We start from the raw sequence: 21857 nt of genomic DNA on the forward strand, positions 1-21857 counted from the left end.
GTGCACTGGATTGACATGAATCATATGAGGCAGGATAAGCACCGTGACTATTTTGGTGAGGCTTTGGACCTGGTGGAGCAATTTGGCATTGAGCACTTGCTTACTTTTCACCTGGACTATGACCCGACGATTGTGGCCCAGTTCTTTGCTTATGTCCACTTTCATACTGATGAGGAACGGGCCATGACCTGGATGACCAATGGACAACAGATGGCTGCTAAGTGGAAGGACTTCATGGATTTGCTTCAGGTTCCTGATGAGGGGCTCAACACGCCTGTTGGTGTTCGCCCTCATGCCAACCCTGAGTCAGCCAGCAAGAACAAGCTTCAACCCTTCTTTGTTGAGAAGTCGCTTCCTAGTGGAAAGAAGGCATGGGTGTTGAACTCTTTCCTTGACATCATGCATCAGATCTTTCGCAACTCTCTCTTTTAGCGCATTGGTGACAAGGATAAGGTGCATGCCTATCTTGTGGATATGATGCTCATTTGTGAGGAGGTGTGTCATGCTCAGTCACAACCACTTGATGTCTCACATATCATGTGGTGCGAGATACAGTTTGCGGTGTTCAACTGTAAGGTACCCATCTATGGACCTTACATGTTTCTCTTGATCACAAAGACTTGGGAGAAGCTCTATCCCGATGATGAGTTCGTTGCCCCCGATTGGATTCGTCATGAGCCCATCAAGCTTCGCATCAAGAGCCAGTGGGCTAACACCACTACCCGTGCCGAGGCAGAGGCTGCTCAGATGGATGTGGATGAGGATGAGGATGAGGCTGAGGAGGAGGAGGCTGAGGACAGTTCTGAGGGGTACGCCCCTCCTTACACTAAGCCCTCATGCGCTAAGAAGCTGAAGGCCAAGATGAAGACTCTGTTCTACATGCAGACAAAGGGGCAGTACAAGTCCCATGTTGCTTCCAAGGAAAGTCGCCAGCGCGACAAGAGGATCTTGAGGACCTTTGGCGAGATTGTGGAGAGTGGGTCCGAGGTGAACATCACTCCGGAGGCTGACTGGATAGCCAAGCAGGGATATCAGTGGACCGGGTTTGAGGAGGAGACCATTCCAGCTGCAGAGTCCGATGAGGAGCATGAGGAGTGACCTTTACAAAGGATGCTACCACCTATGTCGTAGGTGTCCTCTCTGCCTTTTTTGGTGTCTCGATGCCAAAGGGGGAGAGAGCGTAGGATTTGCTTTCGTTCGTGTCTTTGCTTTCGTTTCGTTGGAACTTCGTTTGTGTTGCTTTGGTTGGGTTTGTGCGTGTGAGACCTGGTATCCTATCATATGGTGTAAGACATATGCACGCTAGCGTATCTTATTGTCTGCTTTGCTTAGTAGTTCGCGAGCCTATTTTTATCTTGTGCCCTTCTCTTTATTCTCATACTCATTGCCTTGCCTCCATGCTTAGAGTTAGCTATATTGTTGCAAGGTATGCCTTGTCTATAAAATATAGGGGGAGTGTTGATCCTAGTATGTGTGCTGTGCAGTCCAAAGAATTCATATAGAATGCACACATCTAGGGGGAGCCTGTCTATATTTTGTAAATGTTGGGTTTGCTTATATTCATTTGTGTACTCTTATGTGCAAATCCCGTATTGTCATCAGTCCACCAAAAAGGGGGAGATTGTAAGGGCATATTTCACCCTATGTGGTCTTGGTGATTGATGATAATGCTTTTGCGGACTAATTGTGTGCGTTGAGCATTTCAGATATCTCATGTTTAGGCACAAGACGATTCGATGCCCCTCGGAGCCTAGTGAACACAACGTTTTTCTATGATTCCTTTGGGTGGATTTGAGTCGTAGGAAAACCGTACTATTAAGAGGGGGTCCGCTTCGGAAAGGTTAGGATGGAATCATCACGTGCACGTCTGTTCCTTTACTCCTCCTTTCCCCTTGCCTCTTTGGAGCTCCGATCTGTTATCTGTGTTGTTGCAAAATGAACGACTCCAGGTGGTAGTATGCTGTGGCATACAGTACTACTGCTCAAGGGAGCGGTAGTACCGCAGAGGCTCACGGTAGTACCGTGCGGGGATGCAGTAGTACCGCTTCGCGGTCGCGGTAGTACCACTGCTCTCACACGGAAGTAGGGGCAGATGTAATTTTTTACATCCGCGCCCTATGCGGTAGTACCGCTCCCTAGATGCGGTAGTACCGTGTCGGACTTTTGCACCAATCTAACCTCAGCGGAAGTAGACACGGATGTAATTTTATTCATCTATGCCTTCTCAGCCCAGTCAAGCCCTGCCTTGCGGTAGTACCGCAAGGGCCCACGGTAGTACCGCTCTGTGGTTCTACCGCTTGCAGCGTCAATGCAAAAGGGCCTCCTCTGGTGTTTGTCGTGGGTGCGGTAGTACCGCATCGCCTCGCGGTAGTACCACAACGCCTTGCAGTAGTACCACTTGGCTGGTGCGGTAGTACCGCATGTTGCGGGCTGGTTAAGTGGGTAACGGTTGGATTTGTTCCTTGACTATAAAAGGGGAGTCTTCTTCTCCGAGTTGACTACCTCTTCCATCTCCAAGCTCCATTGAAGCTCTGAGCTCCATTTTCGCCCGATCTCTCTCCCTAGTCAATCAAACTTGTTGATTCTCTAGGGATTGGTTGAGAAGGCATCGATCTACACTTCCACCAAGAGAAATTTGATTCCCCCCACTAATCCCTTGCGGATCTTGTTACTCTTGGGTGTTTGAGCACCCTAGACGGTTGAGGTCACCGCGAAGCCATAGTCCATTGTGGTGAAGCTTCGTGGTGTCGTTAGGAGCCTCCAATTCAGTTGTGGAGATTGCCCCAACCTTGTTTGTAAAGGTTTGGTCGCCGCCTCCAAGGGCACCAATAGTGGAATCACGGCATCTCACATTGTGTGAGGGCGTGAGGAGAATACGGTGGCCCTAGTGGCTTCTTGGGGAGCATTGTGCCTCCACATCGCTCTAACGGAGACGTACTTCCCCTCAAAAGGAAGGAACTTCGGTAACACATCCTCGTCTCCATCGGTTCCGCTTTTGGTTATCTCTCACCTTTACTTGTGCAAGCTATATTGTGTTATACCCCTTGCTTGCTTGTGTGCTTATTGTTGTTGCATCATATAGGTTGCTCACCTAGTTGCATATCTAGACAACCTACTTTGATGTAAAGTTTAATTTGGTAAAGAAAAGCTAAAAATTGTTAGTTGCCTATTCACCCCCCTCTAGTCAACTATATCGATCCTTTCACCTAAGATACGATCTTAAGTGATGGTTCCTGGTTTGTCACCGAAGTCCATTTCGCATGACGGGCAGAACTTTTATCGTTTCGATGTGTGTTGTCACTTAATATTGTTTTTAGTGACGGAAAATCGTTATGAACAATTGATGGTTCAGGTTTGACCGGACTACAATTCCAATGTATGGCCCAAAAGATGCTGATGTGTCCGCTTACATGTGGGTCCACCCGAAGATTTTTCAGTGATGATGGGGCGTTACTAACAATTAGGTTCATTAGGTTTGATTGGTCAACGATGTTGACATATGGCCCTGGAAGGTGCTAAAGTGGCTGCTTACATGTGTGCGCAACCGTCGATTTTTCGGTGATGATGGGTGTCACTAACAATTTGGCTCATCGGGTTTGACAGGTGCGCCGGGATTCCCAAGTGCCGATGGTTATGCGACCGTCGCGGGATTCCCAACTCACGCGACACTACATTTTTCGATGTTGTGCTCGTTTCTTTATTGAACATCGTTGCTGAACTGTCATTGTTAATCATCTACCTCCTCATATAGATTCATAATGCCATGTAGTTTCGCCAATCATAACCTTCATCTTAATCAAAGATTCATCAATGAATTTGTTTTGGCTTTGGCACTCTATGATAGATATGAACCCTCTCAATCAATCTCTGACATAAAACCAAGAAGCACTGGACACAGATGATGCACAAGTATAATGGGTGTTGTCAAAAGATGGCCAGTCATCCAAATCGCGTTAAATTTGCATCCACCCACAAGTGTTGCCAATATTTTTGGTCATTGGTTGGACGGTATTCCAGATAGTTTCAAAACGCTAATAAGGGTGGGAGCGTATGCCTTAATTTGGTTGCTTTGTCTATGTAGAAATGATTTGATTTTCAATGAAAAAAATGCTTCTTCTTTGCAGGTTATTTTCTGGTGTACGCACGCGGTACGTACATGGTCTATTCTACAATGACCGGAGTACCAACTGTTGTTCAAGGCGGTGTGTACGCGATTGGAGCAGGTGGCTATGGAGGTTTTTTCCCGACATGGGTGGCATCATAACCTTCGGATCGACCCACCACCTCCTTCAACATAGGCATAGTGTCGGTCTATAGGACTCTACTGTTACCGTTTTGTCGGTTTTTATATGATTTTTTTGGCCGAACTTTCGGATTTGGCTGTGTGCATCCTAATTATGCAGAGGCCGGGTGTTACTCATAATGCTTTGTATCCACTAGATGCTACATTTTGAGTTAATTTGGTACTCATATCCGACCCTCTGCAAGCTTGACTCCATTTTCTGCAATGACGAATGGGACATTCACTTTGGCACTCATATCCTACATGCCTTGTCATCGTATCTCTCAGACCACTCCCCACTTCTCCTTGCAGAGGATAGTGGACCACGGCGGCCGCGCACGTTCAAATTTGAAAATTTCTGGGCGTCCATCCCAGGTTTCCAAGATCTGGTGAAGGAGGCTTGGCATCATGATTCTGGGAACTTCGAGCCATGCCAGAACCTTTTTCACAAGCTTAAGAGGACTGGGGCTTGCTTGTCCAAATGGAGCAGGACACTTTTCTCCCAAGCCAAGAACCACTTTCGCGCAGCACTCATGGTCATCCTCAGACTTGACGTGGCCCAGGAGACAAGAGAGTTGTCGGCCGGAGAGATTGAGCTTTGGGCTAGGCTCAAGAGGAGGGTTATTAGCCTCGCAGTGATCGAGCGCTCAAGGAAAAAACAGTGCTCCAGAATAAGGAATTTAAAAAGAAGGGGACGCCAATACAAAGTTTTTCCACCTAAGGGTGAATGCGCGTAGAAGTAAAAATCACATTCACCTTCTCAAGCACAACAATGGCTGGATCATTGGGCATTCTGAGAAAGAGGAGATCATATTTGAGCACTTCTCTAGTGCTTTGGGTAGGGATGGCAGGCAAGAGAAGGACTTCAACTGGGATAACTTCAACTTCCCCTACGTGGATTTGCACGAGCTTGGGAACCCTTTCTCGGAGGAGGAGGTGTATGCAGCCATGTGCCAAATGCCCAAAGATAAGGCCCCCGGTCCCGATGGGTTCACCGGGTTGTTCTTCAAGAGCTGTTGGGATATAGTAAAAGACGATATCATGCGTGTTATACACTCTTTTGGGACTCTGCGGACTTCCAACATGCATTGGCTAAACTCAGCAAACATTGTGCTTCTGCCGAAGAAGGATGTCGCGGAAGGAGTTGCTGATTACAGGCCCATTAGCCTCATCCACGCCATTGCCAAGATTATAGCCAAGACGATGGCGCTTCGTTTGGGACCTCACATGGACAACTTGGTCTCCAATGCCCAGAGTGCGTTCATTAAAAAGCAAAGTATACATGACAACTACATGTATGTCCGCAACCTCGCTCGACGTCTCAACAAAAGTAAGACACCTTCCTTAGTCTTCAAACTGGATATCCGCAAGGCTTTTGATTCCGTACGATGGGACTACATCCTGCAACTCCTGCAGCGGAGAGGTTTCCCGAGAATCTTCAGGGATTGGATTGCAGCGCTCCTGAGCACGTCCTTGTCTCGTGTCCTTCTAAACGGTGTGGCGGGTCCCCTTTTTTTGCATGGTCAGGGCTTTCGTCAAGGCGACCCTCTCTCACCCCTTTTGTTCGTCATTGCCATCGACCCGCTCCAACAGGTTCTCGACTTGGCCACCAGGCACGGGCTGCTTCACAAGATAAGGGGACGTTTTGATCGATGTTTTTCTTTTTTGTTTTCCGATCTAATCTTGATCGGTTTGCGTCGCCCGCCGCCGCCGTTGACCCCCGTGTGCCTCTACTCCAACCCCGACGCGACCAGCCAGCCTCTCCTCCGACCAGGCGGCCACGCACGCCGAGGCGATCTGTCACGGCCAGCCACCGTCCGCGCGTCGGTCTGCCCGTCGCCTTGCGCCGGTCATCACCGCCCTGCTCCGACCGAAAGACCTGCATCGCCCCGACCCAGCGGCCTCGCGCCATGCGACGAACAATCATAGCCGTCGCTCGCGCGCCGGCCCGCCCATCGATCTACGTCACCCGCCTCCGCCGCATCTACACGGTGGCCCGACGGTCTACCTCGTCGGCCTCGTCCTCGGTTGCATCAGGATGGCTGCGTCAAGCTCGTTGGCTACCTCAACTCGGGCGCCGCTGCTCCGTTGGTCGCTCGGGTCTCGCTGCCCGGGCGCCGGCGCTGCTTTGGCAGCCCGGGTGCCGGTGCAGACAAGCTCGTCCGCATGACTTCCCACGCCGTCCGTCGTCGCCGGCCTCATCTCGGACTTCGCCGCCACCCAACCTTCACCGAGCGGCATCCCCGACCTCGCGCGTGATCGGCTTGATCACCCGCTCGCCGCCGCGATCCGCCTCATCTACACCGCGCGACCGACCTGGCCCGTCGGTTACGTGCGCCTCCGCAGGTCCCGTGAATATTGTCTCCGAGTTCAGCGCGCCACTCCACCGATCGAGCAACGGGCTGCCGTTGCGTCGCCCCGTCGGGCCGCAACGCCGCTACCCCGTGGTTCTCCTCGCGGCTGCATCGACTCGCGCATCGCCATTGCGTCGCCCCTTCGGGCCGTAGTGCCGCGATACATGGTCCCAGCCGCCACCCCGAGGCCGTCCCCGCGGTTGCACCAACCCGCGCTCCGCTCCTGCACCGCCCCTTCGGGCCATAGCGCCACGGCCCGCGGTTCCCGCCGCCGCCCTGAGGTCTTCCCACCGTCACCCCGACCTGCCCGCCGTCGTCGCGTCGCCCCTTCGGGCCATCACGCCGCGGCCCGTGGTCCACTCCATCGTTACTGCGTGTCGACCTCCCGTGGTATGTGCCGCGCCGTCTCCCTTGGCGCGGGAACATCACCATCGGCGCCGGTCTTCGTCACGCTATCAGGGTTCTTTGCCTACTTCGAGCACCACCGCCGCACTCCTAACTAGCCGTCGCCGCCGCCGTCAGGCCGCCGCCGCCGCTCTTCTTTGGCCGCAGCCGCCGCTACCTCCGTAGCCGCCGCCGCCCGTCCACCCCGTTTGTCTTCGTCCAACACCAGCTCTCTAGCGTCGCCGTCATCTACCCCGACCACTTCGTCTACTCTGACAACCGCGGGCAACATCGACACCACGCTGATTGGCACCGCAACCGTCGTTGAGTCTTCTTCTCTGCTGGCCCTTCGATTCCTCGACATGGCGAACAGCTCGTGCAGGTCCCAATCTCCGCAAGCCCGGTGCTGGCAACACCGATGCGTGCCTTCATCCACTACGTGTCCCCGGGCCTGGCAAGCCTGGTCGACGCTTTGTCAACTTCGTCTTCGTCCATCTACGCATGCCCGATGCTGGCAACACCGGTGCGTGCCTTCGTCAACGATGTGTTCCCGGGCTTGGCAAACCCGCTGTGATGCATCGTCAACAACATCTTCTTCCCGGCGCACCACTACTTCGACACCACTGCGCCCATGCTAACTCGGCGCCCCTTGCGCCCGCAGCTCCATGGCGACTTCCTCGACACCTGCTACCCCGACTCGACATCGACTACGACATTCTTCGCACGGCTACCTCGACCACGACTCCACCACCCACGCTCTTGGCTACATCGACAAACGGCACAAAGGGCTACCGCCTGCTTGAGCATCCTCGTCGGTTTCCACTCCAGCCACGACTCCATGATGCATCGACTGTTACGACTATGGGGGGGGGATGTCCGTCGGCTGCCTTCGGATTCTTCTCCAGTCTCACCGTCTGCGTTGCTACCGTTGTGACTGCGGGGGGTGTTGAGTATAAGGATTATTAGGAAGCATATGATAGACTAGGATTTGGTCCTGCCTTGTCTTGTACTCCAAGTTGGTCTTTGTAATCCTATATATATATGCCCACAAGGCTCAAGCAATACAACAAACTATTTCACCAATCCTCTCTCTCCCTTCTAACACTGTCAAAGAGGTGGGCATCACATCAATCGCACGAGGAGGTCGACGGGCGCGCCGGCCGACACCTCGACGCGGATGAGGGCGCAGCGGGAGGGCGCTGGTGGCCATGACCTGCTGCATGGTGCGAGATAGCTCGGGGGCGTCCTCTTCCCGTCTCCAGCCCGCGAGTTCTGAGCAGATGCGGGCCTGGGTCGAGGGTGACGGGCCGATGGCGAACAGGGTTGGCGAGGCAGAGAAGGGACTGGTGCCGGCGACCTGGAGTTGACGGGGACGAGGCTTGTCCCTGTACATCGAGGCGATGGGTGTGTCTTCGAAGGGGGGGGGGTGGCGACGAGGTGTATCTAGAGAGAAGATGGATCGGTTGGGGAAGATGAATATGACATGTGGACCCCTCTAGTCTGTGAGAGTAGTGTTTGATCCCGGTCGAGATCGTCCTTTTCCCGGTGCCACAAACAGGCGTTTAGCAAAATCAGCCGGGACAGACCGGGATTACAGAGTACAGGGTACTAGTTTCAGGATTTAAAGGTCAAGGCTCGACTCAGAGTACGAGTACTAATTCAAGGTTTATTTTAGACTTTTCTCTTTATGAAAATAACTAATACATGTGTGGGACTATCATTTGCGATGGTTCGGGTCAGCCCATCCCTGCAAAAACTTTATACGTGAGACCCGAATGCTCTTGCAGCGGAAACAACATGAAACGATGACTTTACCTTGCAAGCAGCTTGTGAACAAAAAGATCACTAGTGCGTTCATGGAGTCAGGTATGTGCTCTTTGGCCATTACTACACCGATCCTCCATGACTGTTCTAATATATGCGTCGATATTTTTCCTGTTAAATTCAAGCACTTTGCATGATGATTTAAACCACGCTGCTCATGGCTTAGCTAGTATGGACGGAGAATTCTCCCTTGTTTATGACCAGTTTGCTGCTGAATGATGTATCCTGTTTGCTAAGTATTTCCGGACGGAGGGAGTATGAAATAAAGCTAAGCTGTGATGGCATTTCCTAAAAAAGAGCCACTTATTCATCTCATTTTTTGAGTGTTTCTTATTCATTTTTTTTGTTTTTTTAGGGAATGTTGCTTGTTCATCTCGTTTTGTTTTCGGAGCAAAGCTTATTCATCTCGTGTGAAGTTCTCACCACGTCTATCTAGGTCATCCCTTGGTGGACGTAAAATAAAAAAGGCATCCCCTAGGTAGCTAGGGTTCCACCTATCCCCTTGCGGCGCACCGCTAGGGTTCCACCTATTCACGGCTACACCAAAATCTCACGTACGGACTGCCCCGAGTCGATCTGTGCGTGATCCCAGATAGCTACTGGTTCCTCTTGACGGTCTGCATGGCGGGAAGAGGGAGTGGTAAGATGCCGGCGGGCGGCGCGTCAGGGAGTGGAGGAGGGCGCGATGCGCGAAGACCAGATGCAAATCTGGAAGATAGATTTTCAGGACTAAACCTCCATGGGGAGGAAGAAGAAGATCTGGATCTGTCAGGTGAGATTGAAGGAATAATAGAAGAGACACGTTGGATCGCAATATTCAGGGTTTATACGTCTAAACCCTTCAGTCATGTTGCTCTGTATAAGGCGATGAGAAACGCCTGGGTGTCGGCGCAGGGAGTAATTTTTAAGGATAAGAAACCTAATATTTTCCTTGCCCAATTCATGTGCTTGGGGGATTGGAATCGTGTCAGGAGTGGGGGTCCATGGCTGTTCAGAAACGCCGCTGTGGTGCTGGAGGAATATGATGGACTGACAAATGTAGAGGAATACAAGTTAGATCGGATTGCAGTCTGGACACGCATTATTGGCATACCGGACGGTCTTATGAAGAAGGCAGAGATTGCTGAGAAAATAGCTAGAAAGGTGGGTTTACCCCCTATCAAAGTTGTTGTCAATGAGGGTCGTATCAATCCAGTGAAATACTTGAGAGCCCGTGTGCACATCATGTTGGATACCCCCATTGTTCGGTTTGTCCCGCTGACGTTGAAAGAAAGTAAAAAGTACCTTGTTCAATATGAAAAGTTGCCTGATTTCTGTGATTTTTGTGTCCTGATCGGACACTTGGTAACTGAATGCGGGGATGGCATGCACTCAGCAGAGGACTGCGAGTGGGGAGATTGGCTCCTGGTAAACTTTGACGATCCCTCGAGTGGGTCTAGCAGTGGCAGAGGAAGGACAAATATGGGAAGACCCAGGGAGAGGGATGGAGATCTGGGAAGAGAAAGAGGTAATCAGGGTAACCCAGTTTCTGAAGAGAATAATGATATGGAGATAGGTCATAGTAGGACAATTAACCAGGGGGCTGTTGTCCCAATGGCAAAGAAAAGGCTTATTGGAGATGATGGAGCCGTGATACACCATGGTGGGAGGGATGGTCTAGCTCCACCACCAGGTTTTGTCAATGAGAAAGTTGGTCTCCTTGAAGCTGGGACAAGTGTAATAGTGGATAAGAGCCAGATGAACACACCCGAAAAGATTCATGACCTTAAGAGGCTGAGGGCGAATACAGGTATAGCTAGTCTACCAACTGATGAATCGGCGACACCCTTAGAGGGTGATCGCGGTCAATGAAAATTTTAAGCTGGAACTATCGGGGTATCTTAGGCGCCCCGACAGTTCAGTCACTTCTGGAATTCCAGAGGCGACATAAACCTGATGTGTTTTTTTTTGCCTGAAACACACCTGGATGATGATAAGGCAGAAGCGCCAATGCGGAAACTTGGCATGGATGAAAGAATTGTTGCACCAAGCATGGATGGAAGAAAAGGAGGGCCCTTAATGGTTTGGAAGAAGGAGGTGAGGATCTACTCCCAAACCACTACCCTTGCGGGAATTGATGTGAATGTGCATGAAACTAATGGAAACATTTGGAGATTGACTGGAATATACGGAGAGCCTAGTTGGGAGCATAAGGATCATACTTTTCAGTACATCCGAGATCTGCATGCACACTCTAGGCTACCGTGGGTAATCGGTGATTTCAACGAGATCTTGTTGTCCTCTGAAAAGGAAGGAGGGGTTGCACGACACCAATCCCGTCTGGCAGCTTTCCAAGATGCTTTGTCTGAATGCTCTCTAGAGGATATGGGATATGTTGGTGATAAATTCACTTGGTTTAGAGGTGGACTGAAGGAACGTTTAGACAGGGCTATTACAAATGCTGAGTGGATGGGCATGCACCCGTATGCAGGCCTGTGTAATCTAGAGATGGGGAAACCTGATCACCGACCCATCCTGCTAGATACAAAATATCTTGCTAGAGTGGCAGAGAATAGGCCTAAGTACAAGCGATGTTTTGAGGCTAGATGGATAGAAGAAGAAACTGTTGAAGAGGTGGTAAGGACGGCCTGGCTGAAAGCAGTTCACCAAGGCTTACACCCAACTGTGAAAGGAAAGATTGATTCGGTTCACCTCGACATGCATGAATGGGACAGGAAGACGCTAAAAGGGCCACGAGCCCGACTCAATAAAGCTCAGAAACAGCTAGAGAAACTCATGCAGGCACCTTATACGGAGGAGGTCAGGGCAAAGCAAAAAGAACTCTCGGTCCTAATAGAAAATTTGCTAGACCGAGAAGAAATTTTCTGGGCCCAGAGAGGAAGAGTCAAATGTCTACGGAAAGGTGATCGTAATACACATTATTTTAACCAATTTGCTTCAGCGAGGAGAAGGAGAAATATGATTAAAAGGCTCCGTAATAGTAATAATGGATGGACCGAGGGTAATGAGAACCTTAGCCCGTTGGTCCATGGATACTTTGATGGACTTTTTCAGTCGGATGATGTAGAATGTGACCAGCAACTTTTGCAGGCAGTGAAACCACGTGTAACACATGAGATGAACAATTTGCTAACAACAGCTTATACCCGGGAAGAGGTCCGAAAGGCATTATTCCAAATCGGGGACATGAAAGCACCGGGTCCGGATGGGTTACATGCGGTGTTTTTCAAGAGATTTTGGCATATCTTGGGGGAGGAGCTCACTGATGAGGTTTTAGAAGCAATCCACATGAGGAAAATACCTGAAGGATGGAATCACACAAATTTTGTGCTAATCCCAAAGGTTGAAAGTCTAGAGGTAATTACACAGTTCAGGCCTATAAGTCTTTGCAATGTGATTTATAAAATAATCTCCAAAATGCTTGCAAACTGACTAAAGAAAGTACTCCCTGAGATTATATCTCCAACACAAAGTGCTTTCGTTCCAGGGAGGCTTATAACAGATAATGTGTTAATTGCTTACGAATGCTTCCATGCAATAAAGAAAAAAACTCATGGTTCTAATGGGTTCTGTGCGGTGAAGCTGGACATGATGAAGGCGTATGATCGTGTGGAGTGGGGCTTCCTGAGGAAAATGATGGAAAAACTAGGATTCGATCCAGGTTGGATAGAGATGATCATGCAATGTGTCTCTTCAGTAAGTTACAAGATAAGATTTAATGGCACAGAAACTGAAGACATATTACCCACTCGAGGTTTGAGGCAAGGAGACCCCTTGTCCCCTTATTTATTTTTGCTATGCTCAGAAGGATTATCAAGCATGTTGGCGCATGAGGAAGAGGTGGGTGGACTGGAGGGTATTAGAGTCTGTCATAATGCACCATCCATCTCTCATTTACTTTTTGCAGATGACTCTCTCATACTCCCTCCGTTCCGAATTACTTGTCACACGTATGGATGTATTTAGATGTATTTTAGTTTTGGATACATCCATTTCAGCGACGAGTAATTTGGAACGGAGGGAGTACTTATGAAGGCAAATGTGGAGAATGCTAATGCCTTGAAGAGGGTCCTAGATGTGTATTGTGCAAGTTCGGGACAGCTTGTTAGCACGACAAAATCAAGTGTATTTTTCAGCCCCAACACAAGTGTTGCCGTGAGGGAAGAGGTTTGCAGAAATCTCGACATACTAACAGAAGCTCTCTCTGATAAATACCTTGGTCTCCCTACAACTGTAGGTGTGGATAGGAGTGATTGTTTTCAGCACTTGATTGACCGAATTTGTCAGAGAATTAAAGGGTGGAAGGAAAAAGTATTGTCAGTCCAAGGGAAGGAAATTTTGCTGAAAGCAGTGGCCCAATCAATCCCCTCATATGCTATGTCAGTGTTTAAACTGCCAAAGGGAATCTGTAAAGCAATAACAGATGAACTGGCAGGTTTTTGGTGGGGGGATGGTGAGGAGAAGAAAAGGATGCATTGGTTCGCATGGTGGAAATTGTGCATGCCAAAGAGGAAAGGAGGATTGGGGTTCAGAGACCTACACAGTTTTAATCTTGCTTTACTAGCAAAACAGTGTTGGCGACTACTCTAGAATCCAGAATCGTTGTGTACTCAAGTTCTTAGTGCTAAATATTATCCTGATGGGAATATATTGAATGCAGGGCCGAAGAAGGGTTCCTCCTTCACTTGGCAGAGTATTGTTGCGGGTATCCAAACTTTCAAAAAAGGATACATTTGGAGAGTTGGTACGAGAACACATATCAATATTTGGCAAGACCCGTGGATACCTTCAAGTGAGTCCAGGAAAATTATAACACCGCGAGGTGCAACAATGTTGACAAAAGTGGAAGAGTTAATTGACCTCATACTGGACAGTGGGATGAGGTACTGATCCGCGATGTTTTTTGGCCAGTGGACGTGTACAGAATATTACAAATTCCACTCAGAGTGCATGTTATGGAGGACTTTGTATCATGGCACTATAACCAGACTGGAAGCTTTACTGTAAGGTCGACCTATCACACAGAGTTTAAACATCAATTCGGGAGACAAATGGATCTGTCTTGCCCACAAGGGAGCCGAGACCAGAACATATGGAAACACGTTTGGGCTCTTCGAGTGCCTAGGAAGGTCAAGCATTTTGTCTGGAAAGTTATCAGAGGAGTTCTACCATGCTATGGAACGCTGGCCGGACGCCACATACCTGTTTCTGGCCAATGCCCAGTATGCAAGGTAGGATTTGAAGACTCACAACACTGTCTTTTTCAATGTGAGCGTGCACTGGAGATTTGGGATAGCCTTGGAGTTCAGAAAGAGATCCAACAATCAGCTATACAGGATAGATCAGGTTCCTCCACGATGAGCACACTAATGTATAATCATGAAATCAAGGAGGGTCTACCGATGGCTGAATTAGTGGCAGTGGCTAGTTGGTATATTTGGTGGCAAAGGAGACAGATGGTGAAAGAGAAATCTATTCAGGAACCAGACAGAACAACAGTTTCAATCAGAGTACTTGCTACAAACTTTTTTCGCTCTCTTGCTGTGCATCAACCTATGAGAAAACGTGAGCACATTTGGCAACCGAGTAGGGGAGTGGTAAAGATCAATGTGGACGCTTCCTTTTGTTCTGAAAATATGACTGGTGGTACGGGAGCTATTGCGAGGGATGAGCGGGGAGAGTTCATTGCTGCCGCTGGTTGGTTTATACCGCATGTGGCATTTTCAGAAACAGCAGAAATGATGGCCATTCGCAATGTGTTTTATCTCGCTTCAAGGATTGGCTGCTCTGCCCTGCAGATTGAATCCGATTGCTCTAATGCGGTTCAAGCTTTCAACCTGGAGGACTACTCGGGGCAAGACTCAACTTTTGTGCTTGAAGGGAAAGAATTGGGTATGGATCTTGCTAAATACGAGATCATTGCATGTCTACGTGAAGCAAATGAAGTAGCTGATGCTATAGCTAAATACTCTCTTTTTAGTAGACTTTCATATGTTTGGGAGCGCTCAATCCCAGACTTTATTTCTCAGTTTATTGTAAACGACCTCGCTATTATCTAAGAAATAAAGTCTTGTTTACGTAAAAAAAAAGGTCATCCCTCGGGGTGTTCAAAAAAAAAAGAAAGGTCATCCCTTGGGCCAGGCCGCTTGTCCGACTCCACCCACCCAGGGCTTCCGGGCCGTAATCGCGTGATCCCCGTCTCCCCCCCATTCGCGTATCTGGCCCGTCACAGTACCAGTATATATACTGGCAAGCGAAGCCGCCCTAGCCTTCCTACCTCCACCCCTCCCATTCTCTCTGGGAGCGCCGCCGCTTCCTCATCTCTCAGACTCTCGCCTCTCGGCTCGGGAGGCGGAAGCGAAACCCCAAGGTGAGCCGGACCTCCGCTCTCCCCTTCTCCCCGGCCCTCCTCCTTCTCCGATTGCATCGTCGGCGCGTCGCTTCTCCGGTTGCTTGGCCTGCGCGTCGCGTCTCCGGTTGCTTAGCCTGCGCGTCGCTTGTCCGTAGTCCGTACTAAGCCACTACCTAGTCGATGGATTGATTGATTTCCCCGGTTCAAGTCTCCTCACTAGCCGGATGCGCTCCAGTTCCCTTTGCTGGGTTCGTCGTCGTTCGTCTGTACTTATACCGGTTCCCAAGCGCTGTAGATCTGCTGTTTTGTTCGTCATGCTTGCTTGTTCCGGGGACCGATTTCGTTCTGACGCGAGTAGATGCATCGACTGGTTTATGTGCGGCCCCTAAGGCGCGGATCTGTCGTTCCGGTGCTGGTTTTGGCTATTTCGCTAGGTTCACGGGGTTAGCTAGAATATTAGGGTTTTTGCTCGCTTGCCTGCTTCTGGTACCTGTTCGGGTTTGTTCAGCTGCCTTTACATGCGTTCTGCATGAACTTCTCTGTGTGTATCAGCGTTTTATGTTATTTTAGTTCAGCCATTCTGCATGACTATCTCTCTGACCGGACCATTCGTTTAAATGAGTATTTTCTGTGTGTTTCCTCGGTCCTCCCCATGTATGGGTGGTTGTACCTCTGCAGGGTTCAACTCCATGACGTTATGTGCCATTGTTTTCAGTGATTATATGTCGGTAATTACATATTATTGCACCCAACAGTTGGGCATAAAACTGTGATTCTGTTACAAATCAACTTTTGTTCCATCCCATTTACCCCAAGTCTCGTCTTAGTCTGTGATCATCTTATACGCTGTTTTGCAATTCCTACATGATTTATTCTGGTGAAGTTTCTCTATGATCCATCCCTTTATAAGTTTTACAGTCCTGGAAGTTCTGAAGGTTTATTAACTGAGTTGGTTACCTGTTTTTGCTTCATAGTTGTGTAGCCCTTTCATTGGTGTAGAACCATCTTTTGCACCTGAACTTCTCATAATGGATTCATTTATTTCTTAAATATTTGTTGGTCTTGTTGCTTTGTGGCTATTGTACTTTGGACAATTAGGTTTTCAGATCATGGTCTGTTGGTGCTAGTGTTGGTTCAAGTATTTTAGTTTTAATATGCTTGATTTATACATTTCACTTTATGGTCTTGTTGGTTGAAGTATTGGTTAAAACATTAAGGTAGCAGTGTATTTGACTTCTGGGCATACAACAATATTTGTTGCAATTTTGATTTAGACAATTGTGGTTTTAATTACCTGGACAGAGTATTATTATATTAGTGTCAGATTTATCATTTTTTAGTCATTTACACTTGATTCTTGTTTGATTCTGATATCCTGCTATTCTTTGAACAGGAACCATATTTGCAGTGTGACATTCAAACACAGTCAAGATGGTGAAGTTCACAGCGGAGGAGCTCCGCGGAATCATGGACAAAAAGAACAATATCCGTAACATGTCGGTTATTGCTCATGTAGACCATGGTATGTGCCTGAACAGTGACATTATTGAGTTTATTCAGTAGGATCTTATTGATTGATGTTCTTGTAGCCTGCTCATTCGACTGTATTAATTTTTAAAACTGAATCTCTTTGAATTGGTTAAATTTAATTATCTGCTTTAGCATTGTTTTGAAATAATGACTACTTTCATCCCTAAAAACCAGTAAATCCTATTGCATGTATTGGAATCTACTGTTACTGTTTATTGTATTATGATTGGTTTCTGCTTTAATAAGCTTATAAATGTAGCTACACACATCATCCCAGGGCTCAGAGTCTCCCCAGTTTGGTGCTTGCTGATGCTAGTTGCTGAATGCATTACAGTTTAAATTTATAAGATATGAAGTTGATCTGGTTGTACTTAGTTACTTCTAAATTGATGTCCTGATATATGTGTTGTTTGCAATGTCCCACTAGATTTTGTTTAACCATGTTACTAAATAGCTGATTCGCCTTATGTTTACCTTTTATTTCTTGATTGTTTGAATGTACTGTACTGCTGTGTCCTACTTCTGTCTTATAAGTTGATATTTTCATTTGTAATCATAACGATTGTGTTCAACTGTCAAACAAGGTGTTTGTGCACTGTTCTCACAGATTATTTACATATTTGCAGGCAAGTCTACGCTTACGGATTCCCTTGTGGCAGCTGCTGGGATTATTGCCCAGGAAGTTGCTGGTGATGTTCGCATGACTGATACACGTGCAGATGAGGCAGAGCGTGGTATCACAATCAAATCCACCGGTATCTCTCTTTTCTATCAGATGACTCCTGAATCACTCGAGATGTACAAGGGCGATCGCGATGGGGATGAATACCTGATCAACCTTATTGATTCACCTGGTCACGTTGACTTTTCTTCGGAAGTCACAGCTGCTCTTCGTATCACTGATGGAGCTTTGGTGGTTGTTGACTGTATTGAGGGTGTGTGTGTGCAGACTGAAACTGTGCTGCGCCAAGCTCTTGGTGAGAGGATTAGGCCAGTCCTTACTGTGAACAAGATGGACAGATGCTTCCTTGAGCTTCAGGTGGAAGGTGAGGAAGCATATCAGACTTTCTCCCGTGTTATCGAAAATGCCAATGTCATCATGGCAACATATGAAGATGTGCTCCTTGGTGATGTCCAAGTGTACCCAGAGAAGGGGACTGTTGCATTCTCTGCTGGTCTGCATGGGTGGGCTTTCACCCTTACAAACTTTGCTAAGATGTATGCCTCCAAGTTTGGAGTTGACGAGGCAAAGATGATGGAGAGGCTGTGGGGTGAGAACTTCTTTGACCCAGCCACAAAGAAATGGACCTCCAAGAACACTGGGACAGCTACCTGCAAGAGAGGTTTTGTTCAGTTCTGCTATGAGCCAATCAAGCAAATCATAGCCACCTGCATGAATGATCAGAAGGATAAGTTGTGGCCTATGTTGAAGAAGCTTGGTGTGACCATGAAGAATGATGAGAAGGACTTGATGGGCAAGGCTCTCATGAAGCGTGTGATGCAAACTTGGCTGCCTGCCAGTCGTGCTCTGCTTGAGATGATGATATTTCACCTCCCCTCTCCTTCAAAGGCCCAGAGGTATCGTGTGGAGAACTTATACGAGGGCCCCCTTGATGACATATATGCAAATGCTATCAGAAACTGTGACCCTGATGGTCCTCTTATGCTGTATGTCTCCAAGATGATTCCAGCATCTGACAAGGGTAGATTCTTTGCCTTTGGACGTGTTTTTGCTGGGAGGGTTGCCACTGGCATGAAGGTCCGTATCATGGGTCCCAACTTTGTTCCTGGCCAGAAGAAGGATCTGTATGTGAAGAGTGTCCAGCGTACTGTTATCTGGATGGGAAAGAAGCAAGAGTCTGTTGAGGATGTTCCCTGTGGTAACACTGTTGCGTTGGTTGGTTTGGATCAGTTCATCACAAAGAATGCAACCCTGACAAATGAGAAGGAAGTTGATGCCTGCCCAATCAGGGCAATGAAGTTCTCTGTGTCCCCTGTTGTGCGTGTTGCTGTTCAGTGCAAGGTGGCCTCTGATCTTCCCAAGCTTGTTGAAGGTTTGAAGCGTCTGGCAAAGTCTGATCCTATGGTTCTCTGTACCATTGAAGAGTCTGGTGAGCATATCATTGCTGGAGCTGGAGAGCTTCACCTTGAAATCTGTTTGAAGGATCTGCAGGATGACTTCATGGGTGGTGCTGAAATTATTGTTTCCCCTCCTGTCGTCTCCTTCCGTGAGACTGTTCTGGAGAAGTCCTGCCGCACTGTCATGAGCAAGTCCCCGAACAAGCACAACCGTCTTTACATGGAAGCTCGCCCCTTGGAAGAGGGACTGGCTGAGGCCATTGATGACGGGCGCATTGGCCCGCGTGACGATCCTAAGGTGCGTTCCAAGATCCTGTCTGAGGAGTTTGGCTGGGACAAGGATCTTGCCAAGAAGATTTGGTGCTTTGGACCTGAGACGACTGGACCCAACATGGTCGTTGACATGTGTAAGGGAGTGCAGTATCTCAATGAAATCAAGGACTCTGTTGTGGCTGGGTTCCAGTGGGCGTCAAAGGAAGGCGCGTTGGCTGAGGAGAACATGCGTGGCATTTGCTTTGAGGTCTGTGATGTTGTTCTCCACACTGATGCTATTCACAGGGGTGGTGGTCAGGTCATTCCCACGGCCAGGAGGGTCATTTATGCTTCCCAGCTCACTGCCAAGCCAAGGCTGCTGGAGCCTGTGTACCTGGTTGAGATCCAGGCCCCGGAGAATGCACTTGGTGGCATCTATGGTGTTCTGAATCAGAAGAGAGGGCACGTGTTCGAGGAGATGCAGAGGCAAGGTACCCCGCTCTACAACATCAAGGCCTACCTCCCTGTCATCGAGTCCTTTGGGTTCTCAAGCACCCTGAGGGCCGCGACGTCCGGCCAGGCATTCCCCCAGTGTGTGTTTGACCACTGGGACATCATGGCTTCTGATCCTTTGGACCCTGGCACCCAGTCGGCGACGCTCGTCACGGACATCCGCAAGAGGAAGGGCCTCAAGGAGCAGATGACCCCTCTGTCCGATTTCGAGGACAAGCTCTAAATTTTTGGTGCTGTTATCCCATACCTGCTATTGTGTTGTTAAAGAGAGCTGCACTATTTTGTATCGATGAGTCTATCTTACTGTCTTGCTGTTAATGACCTATTTGTCGTGATACTGGGAACTATGTTTTGATGTCTGGTGATGTAACGGATGTTTTACTTAGATTATGTATCTGTTGTCCACTGGTTCTTTTGCTCTTGTGCTTGATCTTTAGATTTGCCTGCTTCTTCGTCGATATAATCTTGCTTTCATGAAAAAATTGCATCACATTCTGTTCACTATTCTCGTTCGTTGGCAGTTAAGAAATTTTTTTGTTTGCATTATTATCTTTGCCTGCTCTTATTATTATTTCCTCGTGCACTTGCCTCCACCCTATGCACCAGCATGTTTTATACCCTTAGCCACTTCATGGTGGTCTAAATTTGTAGCAAAAGATGTGTTCATGGAAGTCGATGCTGCTCTCTTATCCGAGCATGCGGCTTCTTTCCTCTAGGATTGGCGTTCTGCCGTTCTCCCCGCTTTCCGTCCTCCTTCCTCCCCTTCTGGCCTTCATCTCCCTTGCTGCCGGCAGCCATGTGTCCGTGTTCGGTGGCAAGCTGGCCAGTAAGGTGGCGCCCTGATCTGGTGGTCTCATCGGTGCCCCCCACCCTATGTTCCTTGCTGGAATTGTCCCATCGACCTTAGCCTCAACTTCAAAAGCCATCATCGTGGTGGATAAGAAGATGGGGAGAAGGGAGATGGAAGCTGCAGGTGAGGTTGGTGTTCTTTATCGGGGTCTTTGTGGCAGAGCTACGGCACACGCCGGCTGCCACCCTCCACCACCTCGCAATCCACTCTTCTGGCTGAAGGGCGACCACTCTTATTCCTCTTGGCCTTGATGCCTAAGGGGATGTAGTGCAGCTCTGACCCAGTGCGGCGGTCTCAATGGTCTCATTCTCACGCATGCGTCGCTGCCGAAATAGAGCTATGGAGGTCCTGTCGTCCCAAGTGACCCCGGCGATGGCGAGATTGGAAGCATGAAGGAGTTGTTTTGCACCCAATCGTGTTTTCTCTTCTCTGTTGAGGGTCCTCTTTGCAGTCACGGCCTAAGGGCATCTCCAGCCGTTGGCCCCCCAAGGAGGGGCAACAAATCGCCCCCTGGAGACGCACCGGCGCTAAACCGCGCACTGGGGGGCATCGCGGCGCCCACGGTTAGTCAAAAAAGTCAAATACAGCGCAAAAGCAACTCAAATTTAACGCAAGCATCGGCGAGTTCGTTCAAACTTAAACATATTTTACAAAAAAAGAAAAAAACTACCGTGGGCTACCCCCGCCGTCTCCCTCGCCGCCCGCCTCGCCGCCCGCCCACGCGGTTCTACATGCCGAGGAGGCTGTAGAACCGTGTGTAGTCACCGCCGTCGTCGCCGCCCCCACCTACGCCTCCGTCGTCCCTGCTGCATCCCCCCCGGTTGGCGCGGCGGGTTGGACGGTCCGGGGACGTCGTCGTCGTCGTCGCTGTCGAGGACCACGACGCCGTGCTCGTCCTCGTGCCCACGCTTCCGGGCGGCGATCTCCTCCAGGGCCCGACGCTGCCGGACCATCTCGTCGCGGAGGTAGTCGTCCCGCGCCGCATGGCGTCCTCGTCGGAGAAGCCGCGCCGGGCTATCTCCTCGTACTCCGCGGGGAAGCCAGGCTTCGGCTTGGGCTCGACGAGGACGAAGCGGCCGGTGGGTGGAAAGGCGTTGGCGCCGATGCGGACGCCGGAGCTGCGGGTGCGTGCGCTGACCGGCGTGCCCTGGGGCTCCGGCTTGACGGGGCGGAGGCAGGGCGAGCCGCCGGACGAGGAGGAGGACCCCCCGGTCTCCATGCGCCTCGGGGTCTAGGAGCTTCCCCGGCGGTGTGAGAAGGAAGGGGGAGCGGGGTACTCGAGGCGCGGCGTGTTGCCGCCCTCGATGTACTCGAGGACGGCCTCCAACGTGCGCCCGGGCACGCCCCACCACCGACGCCGGCCGGCGGCGTTGAGCCTGCCGGAGGGCACGACGCCGTTGGTGGCCTCGAGCTGCTGGGCGTGACGGCGGCGGAAGT

The 21857-nt window shown here is 49.5% G+C and overlaps 1 protein-coding gene across 1 annotated transcript; it reads left to right on the top strand.

Moving 5' to 3' along the window:
- Window positions 1–15107: 15107 nt before the first annotated feature.
- LOC119335958 (elongation factor 2) lies at window positions 15108–19990 on the top strand. The gene is made up of 3 exons (XM_037608000.1): window positions 15108–15214; window positions 16590–16718; window positions 17353–19990. Exons 2-3 carry the CDS (start codon window positions 16628–16630, stop codon window positions 19791–19793), a joined length of 2532 nt encoding a protein of 843 aa, XP_037463897.1. The 5' UTR covers window positions 15108–15214; window positions 16590–16627; the 3' UTR covers window positions 19794–19990.
- The last annotated feature ends 1867 nt before the right edge of the window (window positions 19991–21857 follow it).

The sequence above is a fragment of the Triticum dicoccoides genome, chromosome 7B, assembly GCF_002162155.2.
Source record: "Triticum dicoccoides isolate Atlit2015 ecotype Zavitan chromosome 7B, WEW_v2.0, whole genome shotgun sequence".
Classification (NCBI taxonomy): domain Eukaryota; kingdom Viridiplantae; phylum Streptophyta; class Magnoliopsida; order Poales; family Poaceae; genus Triticum; species Triticum dicoccoides.

Coding starts and splice junctions, on each gene's coding strand:
- LOC119335958 (XM_037608000.1), top strand. CDS start 16,628: ATGGTGAAGTTCACAGCGGAGGAGCTCCGCGGAATCATGGACAAAAAG. Junction 16,719..17,352: donor TATTGCTCATGTAGACCATG/GTATGTGCCTGA, acceptor ACATATTTGCAG/GCAAGTCTACGCTTACGGAT.